The 21,818-nt window shown below is 41.2% G+C and overlaps 1 protein-coding gene across 3 annotated transcripts; it reads right to left on the bottom strand.

The window, feature by feature from the left end:
* Positions 1 to 687: 687 nt before the first annotated feature.
* On the bottom strand, positions 688 to 21,210 carry LOC115786433 (lamin-A). 3 transcript variants are annotated; one of them, XM_030738572.1, is made up of 8 exons: positions 20,104 to 21,210; positions 18,712 to 18,866; positions 17,251 to 17,507; positions 15,442 to 15,529; positions 11,386 to 11,498; positions 8,319 to 8,471; positions 8,120 to 8,210; positions 688 to 1,545 (listed from the first exon to the last, which is right to left on the bottom strand). In XM_030738572.1, the coding sequence occupies exons 1-8, from the start codon at positions 20,198 to 20,200 to the stop codon at positions 1,507 to 1,509; spliced, it is 993 nt and encodes a 330-aa protein (XP_030594432.1). In that variant the 5' UTR covers positions 20,201 to 21,210; the 3' UTR covers positions 688 to 1,506. The 3 variants fall into 3 exon arrangements, with proteins under 3 accessions (XP_030594432.1, XP_030594431.1, XP_030594430.1); XM_030738571.1 differs by having other exon boundaries at positions 691 to 1,545; positions 8,120 to 8,207; positions 18,712 to 18,869; positions 20,104 to 21,207; XM_030738570.1 differs by having other exon boundaries at positions 695 to 1,545; positions 18,712 to 18,869; positions 20,104 to 21,201.
* Positions 21,211 to 21,818: the final 608 nt, after the last annotated feature.

Below are 21,818 nucleotides of genomic sequence, written 5' to 3'. Positions count from 1 at the left end.
TAGTTCTCAACATATTTAGGGTGTTTTTTCTTTACTTTTTGACAGCAGGTTTACCAAAAGAAGCCATCGCATGCCCTGATATGAGCTGTAAGAACCCTCAACATAGCGCTGAGTTATGCACTATGTATGAGAATGTTGTGACGTCCCTTCTTACCTCAAGTAAGCCTCTGTATAAAACCAGCTCACATGGTATCAAGCCAGGCTGGAATGACTATGTAGGAGAGCTTCATGGAGAGGCCAGAAGGGCTCTTAAAGCACTGGTTGATTCGGGTGAACATAGACGTGGCCCTTTGTTTGAGTATAAAAACAGGCAAATGCAAATTTTAAATAGGCTTTAAGATTTATAAAGAGAAATGAAAACACTATGAGGTCTGACTGTCTTGCAAGAAAGTTAAAAAATAATGTCAAGGACTTTTGGAAAGAAATTAAGAAAATAAATAATTGCAAAACATCACTTCCAACTATTATTGATGGTGTCAGTGATGTAAAAGAAATTACTAAGTTATGGCAGGAGCACTACACTGAGCTGGTTTAATTGTGTCAAAAGTGGTGCTTATGTGGTTGGTGACATACGTAGTAATGAGAATGTGATTGTCTCCCCCTCAAGAAATACATAATGCAATCATGACACTGAAAGACAATAAGGCATGTGGTATGGATAACACTTATACTGAGCATCTGATTCAGTAATGTTAATGTTTTACTTCATGCAGCTGCATTTACACTTGAAGTGGAACGTGGAGTCCATTTCTGGAGATTATCTTCCTGAACAAACTGTGAAGAAAAATATCATAAACCTGTATAAACTGTAAGCTCTTCCTGCTGATTGCAACAACTCGCTCAGTCACCGAAGTGTGAATGCACAGTTAACGTTTGTGGTGTGACAGAATGCATACTCTAAATGTCTTGGCTCATCATGTGTAAACTGCCTTTACATTATGTGTGTATCAAATGGTTCACATACGATGAAGCGCCTGAGCCATCGTGACTAATCTGAGCCACATGCCATCTGATGAACGAAGAGATCCGATCATCAAGCGGGACCAGTGGGGGGATAATCAGTAGAGCTTCATTTTGGTGGAAAGAACACATTTGTTGCTTCCTCTGCACGCCAGCTGCTGGGTTTTTTCTGCAGTTCGTTGGCAAAACAACAAAAGGGAACATTCTCAGGTGCTTCGCTCTTGTTAGTGGTGTTGATTACAAGGTTTGAACAATGCACAATTACTCAAAAATGTGACCAGACAGACTTGAAGCACATGTGATGTGCATGTGTGACACCAAAAGCAGGACAGGAGCACATTGTATTCTAATTCAGTCGTATATCACGGGGAACAATAGTGGAAACAAAACAATGAATGTGCGGTTTCACGGGTATGTTTTTCCAAGAGTGTTTGCTTTTTCAAAACAATGACTGGAAGGTACGCTGACCACAAACACCATAAAATATTGCATCTCCTGGTTTGCAGATGGTGAGAAAAGAAAGCTAAGGCATCCAGGCTTCTGTCCTCATGGAGGTTTTTGGTATCCGTTGATAGGGCTCCCTGCCTAAGGGCAGAAAAATAAAATGTAAGTGAAGATGACCAAAGACAATAAACACAGGAAGAGAAATCGGAATGAGAAAGTGTCTTTTGAAAAAGAAAATCTCCCAAAAAGAAAGTACAGGTCAAAAGATGGCTGGATATTAATGTGAGATCGAAGGTTATTCGTGGGTTATTTTAACTTGGTGTATTTCCTGTTAATGCAGCTGTTGTAGCTCTGTGCTGTGTATTCTGCACCCCCGTTACAGAATCAAAACCACATGCAAACAGCATTTATTGTAGCAAAAAGCACGGGCTCCCTGCAGCTTTCCAAAACACGCGATTTTATGGAGCCTTTTTAAAATTGGGTTTTCGAGTTATTCATGTGGGATATGGCCACGGTACAAAGTGCAACAGGAATCTCCATTGAGGAATACCCACTGATGCATATTCACCTGCATACACCAGTTTATGTACACGTGTGAGGCTTTGGCAAGACCTGTCTTGGAAACGGGTTTCCACCTCAGTGGGCATTTCTGGTGTGTGTTTTCAGTCAGGAAGCTTACAGGTACGCACACAGTCACGCAGGCCTCAACACCAGTCGACAACCACCTCTCACTAAGTAAAAATTTGTACAAATTTGTTTTGCTACACCAAAAAATCTCCTTGTGATTGCTGTGGTTGCTAGCAGATTCCTACAGTCACCCAGAGTTTGCATGAAGGATGCTGACCGGTCAAACGTGAAATAGTGCGATGCAAACTGGAAATGAAGAACATTCACAGTAAAAGTTGTGCATTACCGCTGCATCCTACACATTTCAAGAGAAACAACTTTTACTTTGAAGGTGAACATCCTCTTTTGGTTTGTGTATCACAGTTTCATTACTCCTTGCTGAGTAGTGTGCGAGTGTTTGGAGAAAAGTCAGCGTCTTCCACGCAAACTACTGACAACCACAGCAACCTGCTAGCAACCAAAGTAATTGCAGCATTGTATAACTCTTTGCAACCGGTTTCACACTAGCGACTGCCAGCAACCTTCAGCAGCCGCTCACCAATCAGCTGCAGAATACGACCTTCCCCTAGAATTCAAACTTCCCCTAGTGACCAAGGGGGCAGCTGAGTGAGCTCTAAACCTGCATGAACGGGCATTTAGCATTTGATTTCATAATGGCTGCCAGCAGCCACTCAGCAAATGCTAATTGTTTCCCCCAGGACCAGTGGTTGTCAGATAGTTGCCAACTGGTCTCTAACCATGTGTAACTGAGGATTTAATGATTACAAAATAATCCAACACTGCATACTTTACCCACTGATTTGCAGACTATCGTTCTGGACGGTTGGGTTTAGCATTTTTGCCGTTGCCAACTTGCGCTGGTTTTTTTGTTTTTGTTTGTTTTGCTTCGCTTTTTTTTTTTTTTTGACACATGAAGGCTTTGAGTGAACTTCAGGACATTATACCAGCTCACATGGTAGCAACTTGTCACCCACAAAAAAGCCACTGCCTAAAGCATACGCTGCCTTACCGTCCACTTCATCATAAATAATCTGATTGTATTAAATAAGACATGAAACAAATTTTGACCATAGCCTGGTTGGGGAAATGTTTGCTGAGGTCATAAGTCAAGTGAGATGAGAAATGGATATTTTCTCATGGACTCCACCTGTTTAAGAGGCAAAGGTGTTAAAATGGCCGAGTGCTGTATTCAGCCAAGAATGAGACTTTTTTTTAATCTGCATTGAGCAGCACCATTCTGACTAACAGTACATCACTTATATCTCTGCAAATGTCAGCTCAGCGAACAGTAACTGTCCCCCTTTTCTCTGTCTGTTATCTAACAATACTTATGTCTACACAATGTGAATCTCCCATTTATATAAATCATGTCAGAGCTGGTAATGTGTTTTTTCATGGCTGTTTCCTCTGTGACTCCAGTGCGCCCTGCTCCTCCAGCTAAATTTCTTCCCTCTCTCAGCTCAGCAGGGACTGGAAGAAAAAAAACAAAAAAAAAAAACACTCTGCATCATCTGCACTCAATCAGAATAATTATCCCAAGAAATGCACTGCAGAGCCTGTGAGAGGTGAGGGGAATGAAGCACAGAGGCTATTGGCAATCACCTCCCTCCAGTCATTATTAGTCATCTCTTTGCTGCTTTGGAAAAGGACCCGCATGGCTTGGGAGGAAGCCATGTGCAGCCGACAGACAGACAGACAGTGAAAAGGCCTGATGTGAATCCGGAGCCCAAAAAATATCAGCCACCTCTGAAGGCTCTGGCATCCTGGCAGCTCATCTGGGGACTGGCAGCCATCCGCACACGATTATTAGCCTTATGTTCTGTCTGTCAGGCTTTCTCTTATCCCCGGTTTTTAAAAACACTGAACTTGTCATCCTGAAGATGTGGGGGCTTTTAAAAATCCCCAAAGCGACCAGGCAGACACCTTTCACTATAAAAATCCTGCAGGAGGATGAAGTGTTTGAGGTCCTGTCAGGATTTGTGAGCGTTTCCTGGAGGAGTTCTTTGGGAAACATCGCGGGGTTCCTGTTTGAGAGCAAAATGGCTTCAAAACCTAAAGTTCCTCAAAGCCCTCTAACTTTTTAAAACATACAGCAGACAGAAAAATAAAGCACTGATTACACTCTGGTGCCCACGAAGTATCTTTTATATGAATATTCTGGCTGCCGTACAAGTCCACAGGCTTGGCAGCCATGCTCCCTTGAATATCACTGTTTGAATGTCTCTTTCACTCCTGAGATGTGCATTCTTCTTTTATCCTTTATATTTACGGGTCACTCTTAAAGGAGCTCTTCAAATGACCCAAAAGCTGCTACTATCTGCACACATCTGCCCTTCCAATGAATAGACAGACACTCCAGAGAAATATGGTTAGCTTAGCTTAGCATAAAAACTGAAAAGAACTAAAGTGGAAAAACATTAAGTTTTGGTTTTACAGAGGATTAGGTGAAGGACTTTTTCTTGGCTCGGGGCAGTGACTCACTGGAGGATCTGCTGAGTGACTGGAAACTCCCCAGAAATATTTGGGAACAACATATCTGTTATCGTCACACTTTGTTTATTTTATGGATTAAACAAACAATATAAAGCATATTAATTAGTGAGCTTAAAAGCCAGTGGTGGACTGTTACCTTTGCACAGAGGCACGCTCGTATTTCCATTCTGTAAGTAAAGCTAAGTTAACTGGCTGCTCGCTCTAGCATCATGGCAGGGCGACTTTATGTGTGCTATGCTTTGGATGTGTGTATAAATAAAATGCTGCAGCTATTCAAACCAATAAAAAATTACTGACAAAATCTAAAATGGTCATTCACAAACCAAGCTGCAACCTCCATGGTAGAAAAATTAAGCTAGCGTTTAAGTGCCAGAAACTGCAGCTCCTCTACCGTCCATGGGAAACTGGTGCCGGGGTGGCTCAGAGGTTGAGCAGGCGACCACATACATATGCCGCGTAGCGGTGTGGGCGGCGAAGATTCGAGTCCTGGCCTGTCGCCATTTCCTGCGTGGCCTCCCCCCTATCTCTCCTCCCAAATTCCTGTCACTGCCAAAAACTTTTTTAAAAAGTGATTTAATCCCCATAGGCTTCCGTGTTAAAATGCCCACCTTCAACCATGAAAAAGGCATGTTTACAGTGTGGTACAAAGTACAGTTTTGGTCCCTATAGTTAATTTCCAGCTGTTTCTACCTGTTTAGTTTTGTTAAGGGTTAAAGTTAGAGGTGTGAGTGCACTTTACAATAATGTCCATCTCCATCATGTTAGCACTGTTGGTGCCTTCATTTAATTTCATTTATGTAGCACCAGTTTACAACAACAGTCACCTCAAGGTGCTTTACATTAAAAAGGTAAAGACCCTACAATATTAAGATAAAACTTTAATGATCCCAGCAGTTCAAGTACAGTGAAGAAGGTTGAAAGAATTAGAAATTAAAAATCAGAGCGAAAACCTCAACAATCAGATGATCCGCTGTAAGAAAGCACTTGGTGACAGTGGGAAGGAAGAACTCCTTTAAAGAGGAAGAGACCTCTGCCAAACCAGGCTCAGGGAGGGGCAGTTATCTGGTTGGAGGCGGAGGGGGGTCGCACAAATTTAATATGGCCTGTGTTTTTATGAGTACAGTTTTACTGCTAGTGCTAGCTAGTGCTAGCTGCTAATGGCTTAGACACACTACAGTATAAATAGGATGGCAACCTCCTTGTGACTTGGAAAAATCTCATTGCTCGGTGATTGTATTGAATTTTTTTGACATTTGGCAACCAGTTGCAAGTAGTTGCGGCAACCAGCTGGTCTTCCAGAGGTTTAACATGCAACACCATCAACCACTGGGCAACCACTTTCAATAGAAAGGTGACTGCACAGGATGCCTGGTAGGAGGCAACCTGTCTCCAGACAATTGTGGTCTGACTTGTCTGCAATGAGAGGCATTGCAGACAAGTCAGACCACAGTAGGGAATTCAACTCCACTGTTTGCCAACTGGTTGTATTCTGCTTAAATGCCTATATAAAAGCAAGGCTGCCAAGAGCCTATGCCATGTAATTGCCAACTTGACCCCATTCAATCACAAACTGATAGACTGACTCCGTGTGATTGCTGTTTGATCACCATCTTGACATACCAAATCCACTTTGAAGATGACAACTGACTACGATTAGTCACACACCTGGTTTCCATTTTCAGAGCAACCATTTCAAAGGCAACGAGATCACAAGTTTATTGCAAACAGTCACAATAATTTTTGTTCTTGCTATGGTGTCAAACCACTGTTTTCCCTAGTGTGACTGCAGCATAATGTAGAACGCCAGCCTCTGGTCTGACTATGATCATTTCTGTCTGTAAAAACAACATGGCAGTGACCAAAAATGCTAAAGTTGAGGTTTCAGAATCCAGTAGGTTACCTCCCTGTGACTTCATCCATCTTTTAGATACAGTCTATAGTCATACCTAACAGGCTAACTTATTTATGCCTCTTTATTCCTCTGGTGTCGGCTATGCTAACTCATCTTTTTCTAATGTGTTTTTTACTGTTTTGTTTTCAAAATTTCACTATTGGATTTTCCAAAGACCTCAAAAGTCAACTACTGTCATCAGCTATTATTGGAAACAGTTCTTCGGGGTGACGTTTTAAAACTATAAATGGTTCCACTTTATGTGCCGAATGGATATTTTTAAATCCAGTTTTTCCCCAGACTGTTATGTTTTTTTAATATTCTCATCCTCTTTTTTGGCTTATTCAGTCGTCCTATTTGCATACTGTCTGACAGGGCGCTGTATGGACTTGTGTGTCCATGTTCAAAAACAGTGATGATACTTCAGTGCACATGAATGTTCGGAGTCTTTGGGAAAACTCTGGCACCACAGTGAGCCCACAGCGGACTGGCAGCTGTGACCAGATGAATATGTTTTGGATTTATAATATTTCAACACGAGTCTGCTCTTGTTTTCGATCCAAAGATTTCGAAACACTAAAAAGATGGCTGCAGAGATAGAAGTGACATCGGGAAAAATAGGAGTCTTTCTTTCCAACGCTTCAAAAAAAAAAAAAAAGATGACAGACTGGTTCATGAATTCTGAGGCCAAAAGAAACAGCAGATGTTTCAGGTGTCCTTAAAAAAGCACAGCACAAAGTGTTTCATGTTTAGCAGCCAGCAAGACCTCTAAAATGACTGACAGCAGTTCCATACAGAAGTGTTTGCAGTTTAAAGGGAGATGGTTGATACCTGACTGCCCCAAAACACACGGTTTGAGTCATATTTGGGACCATCTTTAGTTTTCACTGAACAGGAACAGGCAGAGATCGTGGTTTGGGTTCATATGTGCCCTCTTACAGTGTATTATTAGATTAGAAAGGTCCGTTTTCTCTTCACTTTCTGTTGAATCGAAACGTGACGACACACCAGCACACATTTAGATGTGTGCATTCACCGGTTGCCTCTCCCAGCTGTCACTTTCTTCTTTATGTACGCAATTTTGGTTATTTGATGAACGTGCCGTGGTTGTTCATTGATTATGTGAAAACTAGTAAACTACAAACAGTCAAAAAACAATGATGAGACTCTGGTATTAAACAAAATATCAGTGTTCTGAGTTTTCTGGATATCTGACAACACCTTCAGGGACTGGCAGTCACACCCGCGTGAATATTAGCTCTCTTTTTTTTTTTTTAACATGTCTTTTATTTCAGTCCTGAATTTTTATATTCTACTTTTGCTGGTTCGACGCAAAAAGTTATTGAAAATAATCGGCGCCATGCTTCACAGCTGAGAAGTAACAGAGCTTTAAGAAACCCACACAGGTACCTTAACCTGCGTCCTTTAAACAGTCCGCAGCAGAAAAGTTAGGCGCGTTTATCCAAGGCAAACTTTTCATTTCTGGAAGAACTGACAGCACGGCAGCTCCTCTGGGATTGGCAGCCATACTTGAATGAATGTTGGCGCTCTAATGAAGATCTAATGTTTCACCTCCAAGGTTTCCACGTGTCATCGAACGTTTCAAAAGACCGAACAGGCGTGGAGACGTTTTGAGTAACCTTTAAGCTGCTGTGAGCACATGTCAATAAGGAGACTTTTCAAGAAGAAAACTTAAACTGATACCTGGTCAAAGAGCTCTTCATACAACACATTTGACTTCTCCACCTGAGACTCCAGGTTGGTCACTGCATCTCCTTCCCACAATGTTACACTGCTTTAAGAGACAGGAAACGTAACTGTGTTATAAGATGAGTAAAGGTGGAAAAAGAGACTCAGACAATAATAAACCATTTCCTGATGAAATCTGCTCATCCTTCCTTACCTGTCACGGCTCTCTGTGTCCTGTAGGGGGCAGACGAGGCTCTGCGTTGAACTGCCATCATATGAACTCTTCTTGAGTTTCTCAGCCTTCTTTTCCAGCATGCTGACCTGTCGCAGCAGATCTTCTCTCTCCTCCAAGAGGCAGTCTTTGAACCTGTAGAAACTGATAACTAGCAACTCTTCAAGCACAGTGTACAAAATCTCACAACTTTCCATCCATCCATCTTCTTCCGCTTATCCGGGGCTGGGTTGCGGGGGCAGCAGCCTGAGCAGAGATGCCCATACCTCCCTCTCCCCAGCCACCTCCACCAGCTCATCTGGAGGGACCCCAAGGCATTCCCAGGCCAGCCTAGAGATTTAATCTCTCTAGTGTGTCCTGGGTCTGCCCCGGTAGGACATGCCTCACCCAAGAGGCGCCCAGGAGTCATCTGAGTCAGATGCCTGAACCACCTCAGCTGGCTCCTTTCAACTTTGAGCCCCTCCCGAATGGCCGTACTTCTCACCCTATCTCTAAGGAAGAGGCCAGCCACCCTTCGGAGGAAGCTCTTTTCTGCCGCTTGTATTTGCGACCTCTTTCTTTCGGTCACTACCCAAAGCTCGTGACCATAGGTGAGGGTAGGGACGCAGATTGACCGGTAAATCGACAGCTTCGCTTTCACGCTCAGTTCCCTCTTTACCACCACAGACGGGTACAGGTTCAGGGCTGCGTCACGAGTTTCTAAATATGGCTAATTAATTAATAAAAGAAGCAGCAGCATGATGCCAGGCTGAAGGGGGTCATAAATTGTAGGGATGATTTCCAGCCCATCCTGTCCACGTGGAGAAATGTCCTTGAGCTACATGTTGAACCCCAGTGTGCTTTCTAAATGTAAGCTGCTTTGGATAGGAGTTTGCCAATGAATCTAACACAGTGTGCATGAGCAGGGCCCAGATTATGAATTATGTGCAGCACCTGCATGGATTGCATTAGAAATTTCTATAGCGGGGCTTGTAATTTGTCAATTTAAAGTGAAAGATAGAAGAAAAAAAAAAAACCTCAAATTTATTTATCCCATCAGACAGAATCCCTGTGATGTAAACACCAGAATAACAATGAACAATGCATTCGGGAGTTTCTTTCCCAGCTCCTGACAAACTCTGTGTTGGAATTTTGTCCATAAACCTGAAGTCAACCTGAACATGAAATCTGTATCTTCTGATTTGGAGGGTTTAGTGTGAGGAAATCTGGAGCCTAAGGCTGGGGCACTAACAGGAAACATTTGGGTCACAGAGGGAAGATGTTTAAAAACGCTCGACTTTCTTCAACAATCATCAATCTGAATTAAAGAAAAAAGTTGATCTAGTGACTGACGAGAAAGGGTTTTAAGTGATTCCTTAAGGCTGCCATGTTTTTTGTTTTAGTAACAGAGGCACAACGTGGGAGACAGTTTAAAAATATCATCATCCAGTTTGTTAGAAGAGCCTTCGGGGATTCTGGTGCAGCGTTCTGACTGATGGTTAGTTAACTTTCAGGAAAACCAATGGTTGCTTCTGCGACCTGAATGCACGATAAAGGCCGCAAACTGTGGCTGGGATCCTACACACATACACTACAGCACTTAATTACAAGCACAATCATTAGTTAGACCTCTGCCTCAGCTTAGCTGGCTTTGTTTAATTACAAGAGACATGTACAGAATAAATAACTGCTTTTAAGTAATACAATTTAGATTTTTGCAAATCTAATGTGAAAGGTGCGGTTGCAGATAAGGTGTCTCTTATCTGTAGTATTTTAGCGCCTTTAAGCTCACTGTCTCGGTCTTACAGCCTGCAGCAGCTTACGTGCTGTACTTCACTCTTACTGCTGTTTTCAGCTCTGAGAAGCCCACCTGCACAGCAGCACAAAGACGCAGTCACAGACTTGTTGGGAATTGAATTGAATAAGTTGTTCTCCCCAGAGAAGCTGGTGAAGACTGAGTTAAAATAAATAATGTGGGGTAGAAAGCAGACTACAAAATAAATTAGGTCCCTCTGCGTCTGCTCAGTGTGTGTGTGTGTATGTGTGAGCATGTGTAGCCCATACTAACAAAGTGCTAGCACAGACATCATAACAAGGCCAGAACATACCATGGGAATTTTAGGTAGCTTTGTAGCTCTGCCACAAAAACAAACAGATTAAGAGGACTTTTGCTTTGAAAAGAGGTTTAAAACTTCTAAAAGGATCTAAACCTATTGACAACATCTATGACGTTATGTCCAAGATGTCTTTGTATGGTGTTACCGAGATATCAAATTAAGAAGAAATCAGGCCGGGCTGCACTCGCTCTTGTAATACCACTCTGAACCACAAGATGGTGCACTGAGTATCTAATCTGCGTTGATTCTAAAAACACACATTACTGCAATATTCAAGCAGCATTTTTTCTGTTACTATCACAGTTACTCAGTAGCTAGAAAAGCAAATGCAGTTTTTTTTAAGCAAACGTAGAAACATTTGATTGGTTAGAAGTCATCTTAAGAACACAATGCAAAATACTCCTAAAATGTGCTCAGAAGAATGTAAAGATGTTTGCCGTGGACAAATACGCTAGAACTTTCTGGTAAAACACTGCCATCATGTGGTGAAAAGTTTAATTACATTTACAGAGAGTATTTACAAAAAGTACCTTTAATCCACTGTTTAAAATAAATCCAGTAATTTTGTACAGCATAAAATACATGTGTCTAAGTAAATGGAAGTTTACTTAGACTGGGATAGTTTTCTTTTTTATCTTAATCAGATCTGACATTCATTCACACTGGCAGATTCTTTGTATATCATCAGAAATCAGAACCCTACTCACTTCAAGCCAGACAAAAATGCAACTAGATAAGTTTTTCTTCCAGTAATCACTTATGTAATTGTATTTTTTATGCAGAGCCACATTATTTATATTAAGCTAGCTAAGGGGTTTTCAGGGTCTTCTAAAACTTGCATCAACTTTGAGCATGTGTGCAGTCAATAAATACTTTATTAGTCTGATCCTGTTATGTTTTTCGGTACACACAGCTGAGATATATTTAAAAACAAGCAAAAAAGGAAACCTCACCTCTTCACACAAGACATCCAGTAACGCTGCTGCTGACAGAGCCACTCGAACTGCTCTGCCGTCTCCTGCAGTTTCCTCAGACTTCCCTCGTTTTCCTGCTGCAGTTCTCTCACCTAAAAAAAAAAGACAAAACAAAAAAAAGATTTTTTTCCCTAAAACCAGGATGTGATGACAAAATTAGGAAATTCTGATGGGGTGTGTAAATATAGGTCAGAAAAAAAGGCGTGTCATGTGGAAAGATGAGCGGGTCCAGTGGAGTCAGGCTTAATCTTCTGCTCCCAGGCTTTTCTCAGGCCTTATCCCCAGCAAATAATTGTTCTCATTAAGTTTCTCACTGACTCTGCAGTCTGTTGTTCTCTCCTCTTGGCCTGGTGAAGATGTCTCAAAGGAAAGATAATTGCAGACCTGGATTGTTTGCTGTTTGATGGACTGGATGAAGCAGATGCCAATAAGGGAGTGAGTCTTTGAAGATGAGTGTAAATAAATGAGGAATGCTTCACTAATGCCCAGACCCAACACACACCAATGCAGGCCTAAAGCCAGCAACATCTGAATTAGTGCTCTCACTTGGGTGGTTGTAGTTTAAAAAATTTGGACACAGTACATAAATTTGAACCTTGAGGTTTTCAGAATCCAGCAGCAGATCATTATTCACAGCTGGCACGCTGCCACACTGACCTGAGCTAGCCTGAGACCGCACAAACAATGTTAATCCATTACTTCTGATTGGAGGAGCTGGCTGCAGAGAAATAATCCCTGTTCACTGCAAACCCATTAAAACTCCGTCACTCATCAGACTTTTATTTGTGTTTGACCAGAAAAGGCCAAAGCAGTGTTTAAATAAGCGTCTGAGCCTGACATCTGCTGGACAAAACCGGCACTGCAATCAGGAAACAGTTCTCAAAAAGCTTGTCAGGTTTGTTGCTCCAAGTACTTGTTGATATATTTTTTTTCTGTCTCCGTTATGTTGAGATTGGGGCTCTGTAGGGGGTCATACCATCTTTTGGGGGACTTGTTTTTAGCTGCTTCATCACCCTGATTGTGATGCATGATGCGTTAACTGCATTTCAACCCAGGAATCTAGAGTTGGTGAAGAAGAGATGCCTCCTCTGGTACTTTTCCTGAGATGTGTCCCATTAATGGGTTATTTTAGAGGGTGGTTATTTTGAACAAGGAGTCTAAGAAAAGAGGATTTCATATGTTATACTGAGCCATATAATGTGGTGGTCCTGAGCCCCGTAGGTTCTCCTTGTTTTGCCTGCCTGCTACACCTTTCAGGTACATATCCTTGGCTGCTCTTACCTCAATAAGGAAACTACTTTTCCTGCGTGGGAGTGTACATCACCTAGGCTGCAGTCAGTAGTAAGTTTTGCTTAGGAATTTTCCTAATTGAATGAAGTGACCCATAAGTATCTGTGTGGCAGCCATAATAAGAGCTGGCCAAATTCTTTAAATGCTAAGAAATGTTGCTCCAGTGCTTCATTTATTACCTGCTTTAGCAGAGGATACACTGGACCAACATTTATGAAAGTAAGTCATAGCAACACAGTATCCAACCATCATTAAAAACAAATAATCAACATAACTCATAACCTTTGGTTTCTTTGGGGTTTTTTTTATTGATTTGCAGTTCTCTTGTATGTAGTTGAAATATTTTGACTTAGTTAAAATTGTTGCTATGTGGATCTTTCCTCTTTATTATGTCAGAATGAGCCAGCACAGAGACAAGCCGGGGCTCATCCTGGATTTGAACCTGGGACCTCTTGCATAAAAAGGAAGATCATACTCAACGAAGTTATTTTATACATTTTACTTCACTTTGCAGACAGACTTTCACACAGGAAACCTCTTCCCTTATTATTTCAGGAATATATTGCAAATTTAATAAAGCATTGTGTATTTTTTGTTATGTCGCAATGGACAGTTTTACCAACAGCAGCATTTGCTTCAGTGTTTTAGAGGCCTGATATGAGTTTGTTTATCTTCCTGTTTATCTTACAGCTCTCAGATCACAGCAGAGAATCATTTCAAAATATTTTTGCTTTTCCATAAATCCTAATCATCAGTTAGGATGCGTATCAGGTCTCCAGACACAGTACAAACCCTGCAGCACTTTCTGTTTGGCTCATTCTGAACCAGCGATCTAAACTAGACATGATGAAGCTGCTCAAATGTGGAACAAATTACCAAAGCAGCTCAGGCTGGAGAGGCAGTGCTGACTCCTTTTAAAATGGTTTTAAATTCAAGATATAGACCTACGCATTTGTCACTGATTTCAGTTAAATGTCATGGATTTTAATTGGTCCAGACTAAGAGACCTGCTGCACTTTATGATTTAGGTTTCTACTTTATTAAATTCCTTTTCAAATTGTAACTGTTGTAATTTTTTCCTTTTGTGCCACAAATAATTTGGCTTGGCTTGCAGATTTAAAAAAATGTAAAATACATTAAGCAACATATTAGTTTAGGAGTACTTCACCAAGAAATGGCTTTAGACATAACATTAAGAAATCATGAACATACTAATGTTATCATGGCACGACACTATGGACTGTATATAAAAGACAGATACTAAATCCTGCATTCTTTCTAATGGCCAGCAGGGGCAACTATTTTGGTTTAAAAAATCATTCTGACTGTAATAAAGAAAATAACTCTTGTGTTTATTTAATTCTCAGTAAACCTGGTTTCAAATCTAGCTTCAAGTTTTATTTATACAATAAGATCATTCATTTTGTAAGTTCTGTCCCTTTTTCACAAGAGGTCACCACAGCGGATAGCTCTTTATTTTGCAGATCTTTTACACCAGATGCTCCTCCTGACACTATGGAAGCTTGTTCCTGCCACTGAAAAAAATTAATTTTTTGCTATCCACAACTCGAAATTTCGAGTTATGTATCACAAAATTTTGCGTTAATAAGTCAAAATTTCAAGTTAGCGCTGCAAATCATGAAGCTCCATGAAAGTGGTCATTTCCTTCTTACCCAGAAGCAGATGATACCAGTGCATGCGCACTCAGAACCGGGTAGCGGCAGTATCAGTTAGCTAGCAGTGTGTAGCAAACGTGAACAAACTGCTGTCAGGTTTGTGACCTTTGACCTTCTAGGCCAGGGCTCTTCAACTCCCGGCTTCAAGAGCCCCTGTCCTGCAGGTTTTAGATGTGTCTCTGCTTCAACACACCTGAATCAAATATAGAAGTCATTAGCAGGACTCTGGAGAACTTGACTGCATACTGAGGAGGTAATTCAGCCATTTGATTCAGGTGTGTTGGATCAGGGACACATCTAAAACCTGCAGGACACCGGCCCACGAGGCCTGGAGTTGAAGAGCCCTGTTCTAGGCAATGAACGCTGCATAAAAATCCATGTTTTCATGTTGAGCTGTTGGACAGCTGATGCCGTCAGCCTCCTACTTAAAGGTAGCAAAGAAATGACGTAGCATCACGGAGCTTCCTGATCAGCAGAGCTAACTCAAAATGTCAAGTTAATAAGTCAAAATTTTGAGAGAGCTCAAAATTTTTACTTATTTTCTCTAAATTTATAGAAAACAACTTGAAATTTTGACTTATTAACTTAAAATTTTGAGATACTTAACCAAAAATTTTGAATAAGGGATGGCAATTTTTTTTTTTTTTGTGGCAGAAGCAAGCCTCCATATGACACAGCTACAGCCGCATGTTAGGCGAATGCGTAACCCTCTGCATGATAAACAGATCAGAAAGTCAGGTACGTTTTAGAAGGCGGGAGCATGTTGTGACTGACAAGTCAATAACATCATGAGTGTGCAGCCTCGCCTCGCTGCTCCTCACTAGTGACGTCCAGTTTAAAAAAAAAACCCAGAAAGTTTGAGTTGATGGTTCAAAACTGGACCTCACAACACGGTAACTGCATCCATCTTTTGTATACAGTCTGTGCCCAACACAGCATTCAACAAACTTTTCAGGGATGCCGTTCAAGTCTTTGCACCCTGAATATTACAGACTCAGCCTTTGCTTTTCGATGAACATGCAGCAAATCCTCAGCTTTGATCTGTCAGTCCTAAACTTTGTTCTCTCACCTCATCATGATGAGTTCTGCGGAGATCTCTCAGCTCCTCCGTCAGGGTCCTGTTGGCTTCTTCTAGCTTCTCCAGCTCCAGCATCTTACTGTTGATGACAAATAGAAATAGTCTTATTTATTTGTGTGTGCTCATTACATGCTGTCAGTTTAGTTCTACTAATACAGTGTCATATGGATCATGCTCAGCCTCATGTGACGGGTACCTCCGCTTAAAAACACGATTTTCCTATCAAAGTATTAGAAAATATCATTTTTGCTTTGTTACTTTTATCCTTGTTTGTCTCAAATTGTGCAGCATCTTTAATTAATGTAAAATGTAAGAGAAACAGTCATACATAATAAATTACAGTAACTGCAGTACTAAGGTTACTAAAGTATTATTTCTTACTGTGGTGTGCAGAAGTTTTTTTTTTTCTCAGATCTATTTATTCATCTGTTTTTTGGCCGTCAGATAAGTTAATGTGTTGGTCTTGATAAGAACTTTAAGGTAAATATTTTGCTCTGTGCGAATGTCCAGATTTCTTTCATCTGTATTTCTGGAGTCATTATGTGGCAATAAATTCTGACACTAAGCCGACACTCTGCGGGGATTTAACGTCAGCAGACCGAAGCTCAGAGGACCTCTCAGCTGATTCAAAATCTCGGGTCCAAGTATGATGTTTTTGTTCAGCCTTGAAACAACAGTCAGAGACGGTTTTCCTCTCTGTGCCGAGCAGCCGGCGACAGCGCCGCTCGGCTTCAGACTGCACGAGATGGCAATCAAAAGTAAACCGTTTTAATGCTTCTCTTTCTGTCTGCAGTCTTATCTGGGTTAATGTTCACTGTGTTTGTTTAAAAAGACTTCAATCAAATCATCAATAATTCAGCAAAACAGAGAAAGAGAAACGTAGTTTTTATTTACGGTGTTTCCTCTAGAATTAATAATAATAATAATAATAATAATAATAATAATGCATTAGTCTTATATAGCACTTTTCTAGACACTCAAAGACGCTTTACGATTTCATGCACTATTCATTCACACCTCAATCATACCTGGTGGTGATAAGCTACTGATGTAGCCACAGCTGCCCTGGGGCCGTCTGACAGAGGCGTAGCTGCCAATTTGCGCCTACGGCCCCTCCGACCACCACCAAACACACAACCACATTCACACTTAGGCAATGTGGGTTAAGTGTCTTGCCCAGGGACACAATGACAGTATGCGCTCAGACGGGGACTCGAACCAGCAACCCTCCAGTTGCACGGTGAGCACCTGCCCACTGCATCATGATTTACTTATTTATTTACTCATTTATTCTAAGCACTTTTTCTGCCTCATAAACATGCACACCGAGTGGCCCCAGCCAGGCTTTGAAATAGGCATCTTCTTGCTGTGAAGTGACAGTGCTAACCACTTTACCATCTATGGTAATTGGTCAATTAGTCAATTATTTTTTTAATGATGCTTTTAAGGCCCAGAGGGGTCATAAAGGTGCAGAGCCTGTTACATCTGAAGTGACTGTTAATGTTTGAAAGTTAAACAAAAGGACTGCAAAGAGAAAATGAAGTTACAAAGTAATAAAACAGAAAGAGGTGAGACGACTATAAAGACCGCAAAGAGATTTAAAATGTGTCTGAGCTTTAACGTATGGTTTAAAAATCCTCTGTTAACAAAATGCATTCCTATGTTACACAGAGAGCAGCTTTAAGAGGCTTCCCTCTGCATGCTACTCTAAATAAAAGTAAAATTTTACTGCAGAAAGAAGGAAAGCAAACAGTTTGTTGCCCCTGATGATTCAGTGTTGTCATGCAGGAGAGGGCCTACCTGCGCAGCTCTGCGTGGAGGCTCTCAGTGAGCGCAGCTCTGCTCTGGGCCTCGGCGTGCAGCTCTACCTGCCGAGTTTCTGCCGCTTCAGTTCTGTGCTGGGCCTCGGCGTGCAGCTCCTCCACCAGGCCCTCCAGCTTCACCTCAGAGTTCTGCAGACAAAGCAGCTCCGCGCTGACCTGCCGCAGCAGCTCTGCATCCCGGGAGCTCACCTCCGCCAGCAGGACCACGCGCTGCCGCAGCAGGTCCACCAGGTCCTGCAGGGAAAACACGGGTTTGGGCTCATTTTCACAACTTTTTCATGTATGTACTGGTTAATAGTTAGCACACTTTCTAGTTTTCTTGTTGCCCTCATTAATTAGAACTACAAAATGCCAACCAAGCATCTTATTATGATGTTATTCAACACTTCCCAACCTTCTCAAATCTCCCTGGAGACACATTGTTCTCCAATACAGTCTGCACAAGTGATATCATACACACCTTTAGGTCAAAGAGTTTGGGACAAGCCTGAGCCTGACACTGTATCAAGTCTTTGAGGGGAAAGTGAGGGAGTCACACTCTGCAAAGCTCTAACAAATACCACTGACGTCTCCACTGATACTTTGTTATTGCGCAGCCTCCGAGTAAGACACACTCTAATACTCTAAAACTGCTCATTTTATAAGTGCCAGGGAGATTAATGGGACAAGAAAACTGTTTTGATGCTCTTTAGATTTCTTTAGTTTATATGAAACACTGAATCAAGGTCTCCAAATAACATCATACTGTAAACCTCTCACTTCTTGTAGCTCACACTTATGCAGCCTGTGTCAGGTAGCCAGAAACTCAAAAAACTTGCCCAAACATCTAAATTTTCCATGTGCAAACTCACTTACAAAGGTAACAAAGTCAGTGGAAGTTTTGGTAAATAACAACCCGAGTTGCTGATGTCAAAGGCAGAAATGTAGCAGATGAACGTAAACATCAGAATCATATCATAACTTTTATCAATCAGGGAAAAAGTCTCATTGAGACCAACAATCTCATGTTCAGCACAGACCTGCCTAAGAGTCCAGCAGATTACAGCAATCATAAACCAAAGTAGTCATAAGTACAACTCTGTGACACAATCAAGAACACAAACTGCAATTTCACTGCAGTCACGTGACCACGTGACCACTTTCTTATTCCTTTAAACTAGACTTAAACCCCCCAAAGTAACCACGTCTGATCGTCTCAGTTACAGGAACAAGGGGCAGCATTTTTAGAGTTTTAGGTTTTCAATGCCAGTTTAAATTTCAATCTATAAAAGCGTCCAAATATTTATGTTGTGACCCACTGAGTGTCAGCCCTTTCTGCAGTTTTTCACAGGAAGATTAGATGGTAACTTGCTGGTATATGGATTTGATTTGCCTGCATTTAACACAAAGTTAAACCTCTTTCTGTCTACATGTCACAGATCCATCATAACTGGTCCACCTGCTGCTGCTGGATCCTGCTGATGAGTTGGGTCTGGTTCACCCTGAGCTCCACGTTCAGCTGCTCCTGCTGGAGGAGTCGGGCGGTCGCAGCTTCCAGGTCATTCTGCAGCCTCCTCTCCCTCTCTCGGGACACCAGAAACTCTCTGTCCAACACTGCTGCAGCCACAAAGGCACAAAGAGCTCCGAGTTTAGATTCAAATGTCCACATTAGGTGGACGTGTGCAGCTGAATTTGCTTTAATATTAAACCATCAAAGCTGACACTGCAGCACAGTCGTGAACCTCTAATGGTTTCATTTCATTAAACGATCAGTGCCAAAATAATAAAATCAATATTTTAAAATAAAATCTGATCTGTGTATCAGAACTTGCATATAGTTGTATAGTAGTTACCAGTGCATCTAACACTGTACTGATGTAGTATTTAAATACTGCTTATATCCTGATGTCAGTTTTACCAAGTTAAAAATGTTCTGCATACGTTACTTTTATTGTTTTAATGAAAGAAACAATATGACTCACTCAGTTCTACTCAATTAATTAAAAGTTATGCATTTAAACATTTCTTAAAAAAAATATAGTCAGGAATATTATATCGATGCCACAACATTACGATATTATTCTCATGGATTAATGTAAATATCAAGGTTTTGTTGTTGTAGCTGATCGATACGTTTGTGTTTAAGGCTGCAACTGTTTTTAATGAGTAGACTGGTTTATAAGTATGCAAGACGTGGTTCCCACTGTACTCACAGCGATGCACAGCTGAGATATTTACACATAAACAGATGAAACAGCAGGTCAGGCTGTTCCTATAGATTTTACAGAGACGGCGCACTCAGAGCTGAATGTATTAATATTTAATGTAAAATGTTACTGAGTATACTTGGTTTATAAACTACGCTGAACTGAAACGGATCGATTTAGACTTTCATACATGTCTGTGAAGTAATTTAGTAATTTTTTAAGCCAAAATGCTCAAAACTTAATGGCTTTTTTCAAATTATACTTCATTTTTCAGATTTATTAATAATAACATTGTCCAAGTTAAACTTTGAGTAGTTGCAGCAATAATTAGTTGCCAAAGCTGTCTCCAGCATTAAGATGCAGCTTACACACTAATGCATGAGTAAGTAGCAGCACTTTGATTTTCAATTTAAATATTTTCTTTAAGCTGTTTTAGAGGTGCTGAACTGAACTGCTCTATTCTGACCACGTTATTTAAAAGCCAGTAGACTAAATAATAGAAACACCTCAGCTGAGTCAACATCATAACCTTCGTGAGGGGAACTTCTGCTTTCTAACAAACTGGCAGCTTTAGTGTAGACATCATTTAACAACCAGCTGAACCTGAACAGAGCTCGAGGTCCAGCTCTTGACCTTTGACCTACCTTTGTCATGAGCCAGGCGGGTGCACTTGGCCGTCAGATACTGGATCTGACTGTAGTCCTCGTCCCGGTGTGCTCGGAAAAACCTCCTCATGTTCATCCGTGTCTCGCCTGCTCCCTCAAAGACCTAAAACCATCTCCTGTGATCCTCAGGGCAGGGCGGGTGGGTCCCACACGGTGTGCACTCATACCTGGAGCACACCTACGCGGGGCAGGTTTAAGCATTAATGCAAGCTGCTGTTGTCACAACATGGAAGCGAGGCGTGCTGCTGCGGATCCGTTTCTGTGGATTTTGTGACCCGGTACTCGAATAAAGAGGGAAAACTATGGCTTCTGTCAGTCACAAGTGAAAAGGTTGAGTTAGTGTTACATGCAAATGCTGTTGTGAAGTTCTCCCCTGAGGCAGTGACAGAGCTGAAGGAATCAGGCATGTTGTATCTAGCAGGCAGAAGTCTTTATGGCAGCAGCCTCGGGTTCGTGCTTTGTAATATATGATTGCATAAGAGATTTTATGGAGGAAAATTCCATGAATGTGTATTAACATCTTGGATTTTATCAAACGTATTACATTAATATACCCAGTAGTTCAGGTCTGAGACATTTACTCAGTCACTGTGGGGGTTCCCGTGGAGATATTTTCAGTATTTTGTTCCTAGAAAGTAAAAAAGTGTGCAGCCTTGGTGCCGGTGAGTACGTTCAGGTCACTGACTCTTATTCACCTTGGTAATAACATGGAAAGGCTTCTCTGTAAGTGATCCAGAGCTTTTCCATTTATTTGAGGTCATCTCAAGGATCTGTTGAACTTTGTTGGGACACATTTCCTCTCAGCTGTGAGGCTGCAGCTCATTGAATGAGTTTATTTATAGCTCAAACGCGCGGATCCGGAGAGGCGACGGTTCACTGTCTACATGCAGGTGGTGATGAACCTGCAGTCCAATCTTTCTGCCACCAGAGGGAGACACACCACCTGCAGGAACTTTCCATCCGAGTACTTCCAAAAAAACTGTTTATGCTGATGAACTCTGTGTGCAATTTGCCACAGCACAGGAACAACTAATTAATGAAATAGTGAAATAACTAAACATGTTTTTAAATCAAATGAACTGATTATTTAATGATGCGCTGTGTATTTATTTCTACAACCTCCTCAAAGAACAAATTCTTCTCGCCACAGAGAACCGAAGAAGGTACGAAGAAGTGTCCGCACCTTAAATACTGACTGTGTGCATACATTAGATTTATTCGGCAACACAAGGCTTTATGGTTGTTCTTCACTATATCATAGAAACATTTTTTAAAAATTATCTAAATAAAAACTGCAACAGGTAAAGTGACACAATTGTTGCTACTATTAAAACTTTTGGCTGTAAACTAGAAAAATAACTGGAGCTTTAGTTTTCTAAGGCAAGCAGCAAATATTTCTTTTTTTATTAGTATTTATCAAATTTTAAATATTTAGTATTATTTATATTGCTCTAACTTCTGAGAAGTGTTGTCTGGAGGCTTTTTTCACAGGAGAGGAAACTGGATATTTTGGGGGTTTGTGCAGCTGGCCAAACAAAACAGGCTGTATCCTGGTTTTTTCCTGACAGTGTGAAGGCGATGCAGACTTTAGTAATAATAATGAAAAGGTTAAAACGTGTCAGAATGCTACTGTTTCATGGTTACAACCAGAAAAGGCTCGATAATAAGTTTCAACTTGTTTTTCTTCTCATACT

Source organism: Archocentrus centrarchus, chromosome 10 (genome assembly GCF_007364275.1).
Source record: "Archocentrus centrarchus isolate MPI-CPG fArcCen1 chromosome 10, fArcCen1, whole genome shotgun sequence".
NCBI classification, from domain to species: Eukaryota; Metazoa; Chordata; class Actinopteri; order Cichliformes; family Cichlidae; genus Archocentrus; species Archocentrus centrarchus.
Note: the sequence above shows the minus strand (reverse complement) of the source record. Positions and strands in the feature narration are given on the sequence as shown.